Genomic DNA, 5,000 nt, shown 5'->3' on the forward strand with positions numbered 1-5,000 from the left:
TGTAACGCATTATAAGGGATTGGTTCATATTCCAAATGAGCTGATAATATGATTTTTTACGATACGCCAGACGGTGCATAAAGGAATCGAATATATTATTATATCATACCAGTTGTTCCTGAAGTGTAGATAAAGACTGATGGGTCAGTCAGTTTGACCTCTGCTCTCTTACTGGGATCGATTGGGTCAGCTGGGAGCCCCTCCATGACGTCAGAGAGACAGGGGAAGTCGATCCCGCTCCTAGCTACATTGTAGGAGTAGACTAGAACCCTTTTACTAAGGTTTGGGAGCACCTTGGACACTTTGCTGGGTAAGTAATCTTCAGCCAAACCTAATTGGAAAACAATTTAATGTTAGTCTCCGATTTCTCTACGTCTTAAATACACAAATTTCCTGTTTGGGATGAATAAAATTATTATTATATATTTGTGCGGCTATGTGGTCTAGTGGTATGACACTCGCTTTCGGATCGGAAGGTCCTGGGTTCGAGCCTCGCTCGGCGCATAGTTGAGTCCTTGGAAAAGACTCTTTACTCACATTCTCTCACCGTACTCAGGTGTAAAATGAGTACCTGGCCGTTAACAGCGTTGTCTTTGTCCGAAAAATTGTAATATCGCCTAACAGGCGTCATGTCTCGTCCTACATGTTAAATGTTGCTGTTGACCAGGGACCCCTTGTAAAGCGCATTGAGCACGTTAAGTGGATATTGCGCTATATAAATGCTCAATTTATTATTATTATTATTCTTATTATTATTATTATTATTATTATTATTATTATTATTATTATTATTATCATTATTAAATGATAATACAACCAAATTATAAGACTGACGCATAGAAAATCAATGTACATAATATCGTAGATACACGTAGGCTAAGTAGGCGGATATATTGTAATAATCTTTCATTATAGACTGGTTGAGCATTTTTAGGGGCAGCGTGTCTAAGCGGTACGGTCTTTGCTTCGTACCCGAGTTCGATTACCCACTGCGATGTGTGGCCTTGAACAAGTCAACTCGCCCTAGCTCCGTTTGCGGCGCTGCATTGTGGCTGACGCCTGGGTTATTCCAGTCTTCCCTATGGGATGAATACAGGGATTTTTTAATTTTTTTATTTATTTAATAATTTAAAAATCACAAATCTCATTTCTGTTAGCACTTCAACGCTTGGAGTTTTCATCAACAACATCTTAGAGAATTTATTGTTTCAGAGAAGTTTTAGTATGAAAACCAAGTGCATACATAATATAAAAACAGATGCTATGAATAAGCGTGTCATAACCATGCTGGTGTGGGGGGGGGGGATAAATAAATCATTGTGAAGGCTATTGACGATTGTGAATTCATAAAAAGGCTCCATAGAGCTTTATATCTTTTCCATTTATTGGAATTGTTCAAGCAAATGAATATTTTAATTAGTTTACCTAACAGATAACTAATTCCTTCTGTAACTATTTCTGTCTATCTACAGTAATCACTATATTATTATGGGTTGGTTGACATACCATCTCCAACAATGATCAGCTTAGGAGAGCATGCCTCAATGGATTTCCATAGTCCTTCGGAAACAAGGTGGTGGTTGATAAGAGCAAGCCTAGCACCAACTTTTTGAGCTCCTATAATATTAAGAGTGTGTGTATTATATTGGTGGTGGTGGTGATGATGATGATCATGATGATGATGATGGTGATCATGATGATGATGATGGTGGTGGTGGAGCTAATCCTGTGGTGGTGGTGGTTGTTGATGATGATTTTGATGATGGTGTTGATGATAATGATGATAATGACGATGACGACGACGACGATAAAGGCGATGATGATGATGATGATGATGATGATGATGATGATGATGATGATGATGATGATGATGCTGATGATGATGATGATGATGATGACTAAAGAAAACAATTTACATCTTTACCTAGATATATCCATAAATATGCCGGCTCATTACTCATCACCAGCGCAATAGTATCCCCTTGTTCAACTCCATCGTTCAGCAATGAACGTGCCACTTTGCACGCCTCGGCATCTACATCACCATAGGTGTACTTCTCGTCTTTGAACAAAATCATCAACTTATCGGAATGATTCCTTACATGCTTCTCGAACGTGTCAATGATAAACTCTCGATTCTTCAAACTACGTTGGAGATTCCGTAAGAAGGAAAATACGATCTTTAAAGTGAGAAGATCGCGCCATATTGGAGGGTACAGGACACGGACGATGATGGCAACGGTGATTGCTGTCGCAGCAATAATTCCTAAGATCATCATTTTTCACCTGAAATAGATTTGAACGATAAATGCTTTTTTTTCATTCTTTTGAATCGTTTAAAAGTGAAGTTGCATTTCACTCACATGATAAGGGGAAGGGGGTGGGGGGGGGGGGGTGGGGGGGGGGGGTGTTCGGATACCTTAGTTGGTAGAACACTCGCTTCACACACGGGGATCAACCTCGGGTGACGACATCAAGACATTTTCCGCCCCCCCCCCCCCCCCATCCCCTTCCGTCTACTTAGAAGTGATTGGGTAGCTGGGTCTGTTAGATCTGGCGTAAAGTACTTTACAAAAGAGAGACTAGCGTCCTATTGGAACGTAGCAAACAATGGGCTTCAATAATCGTGATGTCAGTTCCCTCGTAATGACGCATAGTAACTTAGTAACTGGTTCTAAACTATCGGAACAATGGTGGACGCCCTTATGAAATACTTCTCCGACGAGCATAAAAGTGTATCCAGAGGAAAAAAAGACATTATCAATCTGATCATGTTTTGACTTTTATACATTCTGATCACATTACATGTGAAAAAGTTCTAGCCAGCGTGAAGAATAAAAAGTACCGATTTTCTTTGTTTAGAACCAAGCTGTTCGTTGCTGGCGGACGTGTTATCAGACTATTGAATCCTATTGGTATTGTCATTGATAATGATGGGCCTCGTGGCTCTGAAGCACTGCTGCTTAGTTTTAAGATCGAGACGCATCGAATGGTGAGAAAGTTCAGATCTGCTGTCAGTCAGGGTTAGAGCATGATCTAACACCGCCAGGACAGGGTTAATTACAAAAGCAGTGTTGCAATAGAAAACTGTCGAGCTTTTTTTTTTTAAATGGAGCTCTTTATATATAGCGCAATACCCACTAAAAGTGCTCAAAGCGCTTTACAAGGGTCCCTGGCCAACAGCAACATTTAACATTTAGGACGGGACATGACGCCTGTTAGGCGATATTACATTTTCTTTTTCGAACACAGACAACGCTGTTAACGGCCAGGTCCTAATTTTACACCTGAGCACGATGAGAGAATGTGAGTAAAGAGCCTTCGCCAAGGACTCAACTATGCGCCGAGCGAGGCTCAAACCCAGGACCTTCGGATCCGAAAGAGAGTGTCATACCACAAGACCACACAGGCGCACAATGGGCAAGTATTCGTCAGAATACTTATCGCAATTAAAAACATTTACATGCTTAGGTTAGTCTTTCAGAGGCATTCATAAGACCCCTGGAGCCAAAGTTTATCCCAATTTATATAGCTTGAAATGGACAAATGCAATTGCTTGTTACCCTTGGGACAGGACGCTATTCCATCGCAAAGTACGTTCCGCCAGATCTAACAGACCCAGCTAACAAATCACTGCTGGGTGGACAGGGAGTCAGAAAGTATACTCAACTAAACCCTGGATTGATCTCGATTCCTTTGTAAGTGAAGTGAGTGCTCTACCAACTAAGCTATCGGGACCCCTTTAAAAATTATAGATAAAAGATATAGCCTGTCACAATCAGGACTTATTATTTGCAGTATTCTTTACTGTTTCTTTGCCTGAGAGGAATAATAATATTTCATATATATTATGATTAAAATCCTCAAAAATATCAAATTAAGACTGCGCTAGAATTGATCAATAAGTACGGTAATGTGGTCTTGTGGTAGGACACTCGCTTTCAGATCGAAAGGTCCTGGGTTCGAGCCTCGTTTGGCGCATCGTTGAATCCTTAGAAAAGTCTCTTTACTCACATTCTCTGCCCATACGGAGGTGCCAAATGAGTACCTGACCGTTAACAGCGTTGTCTCTGTCGGAAAGATTGTAATATCGCCTAACTGGCGTCATGTCTCGTTCTATATTAAGTGCTGCTGCTGGTCAGGGACACTTTGTAAAGCTCTTTGAGTATATTCAGAGGATATTGCTCTATATCAAATCTCAAGTTTTTTGTAGTCATATAAATATAAAAAGATATTCTTTTACTTCTGATGTCAGAAGGCACAAAATCCATCAGACTGGTCGGATAAGTCAAACTGTTTAGCCATCGTTAACTTCTCGCCTGATACTAAAACCCACTTAGATCCATATTTTGACGTCAATTTTAGGTTTGTGGATCGCCTAGTGAGTTGTCTTCAGCAGTGGTCAAGGAAATAACTCAGCGGCGTGGCATGCTTACAGTATAAAGCGGTGCCAGACGAAAATGTCTTACACATGCTACATTTGTAAATATAAAAGAAAGAAAAAAAAACCTTACATACTTGTAAAGTAAATTTGCATGGTGATGTTTCTACCCCTGCAAATCTTTTCAATAGTTTGTTTATAGAAATCACGAACGAATATATTGGTTGGAGTTTGGACACTGAGGGAAATGGCTAAAGGGACACATGCAGACATTGAATGTCAATCGAACAAAGGGTAATTTCAAAACTTACAAAGCATAAGAATGTAAACAGCCCATGGCTTATTAAAAGAGTACTGTAGTTACGTCATGAAACAGCCCCATTCCACTTCGGAAATCAAACATGACACCATACAAGATCTCTCTCTCTCTCTCTCTCTCTCTCTCTCTCTCTCTCTCTCTCTCTCTCTCTCTCTCTCTGTGTGTGTGTGTGTGTGTGTGTGTGTGTCCCTATCTATCTATCTATCTATCTATCTATCTATCTATCTATCTATCTACCTATCTGTGTGTGTGTGTGAGAGAGAGAGAGAGAGATGAACGCGCGCGCACACACACACACAC

The 5,000-nt window shown here is 40.4% G+C and overlaps 1 protein-coding gene across 4 annotated transcripts in view; it reads right to left on the reverse strand.

Moving 5' to 3' along the window:
- Positions 1–5,000, reverse strand: part of LOC144965636 (long-chain fatty acid transport protein 2-like) — a 30,155-nt gene that overhangs the window by 11,629 nt on the left and 13,526 nt on the right. For all 4 annotated transcript variants that reach the window (XM_078901184.1, XM_078901188.1, XM_078901185.1 and 1 more), the window contains exons 2-4: positions 1,925–2,286; positions 1,507–1,617; positions 110–331 (exon numbers count right to left, since the gene is read on the reverse strand). In XM_078901184.1, coding sequence (XP_078757310.1) covers positions 110–331; positions 1,507–1,617; positions 1,925–2,279 — 688 coding nt within the window. In that variant the 5' untranslated portion in view covers positions 2,280–2,286. The remainder of the gene's footprint in view (positions 1–109; positions 332–1,506; positions 1,618–1,924; positions 2,287–5,000) is intronic.

This window comes from Berghia stephanieae, chromosome 2, assembly GCF_034508935.2.
Source record: "Berghia stephanieae isolate SIO BIC M18660-M18661 chromosome 2, UCSD_Bste_1.3, whole genome shotgun sequence".
Classification (NCBI taxonomy): Eukaryota; Metazoa; Mollusca; class Gastropoda; order Nudibranchia; family Aeolidiidae; genus Berghia; species Berghia stephanieae.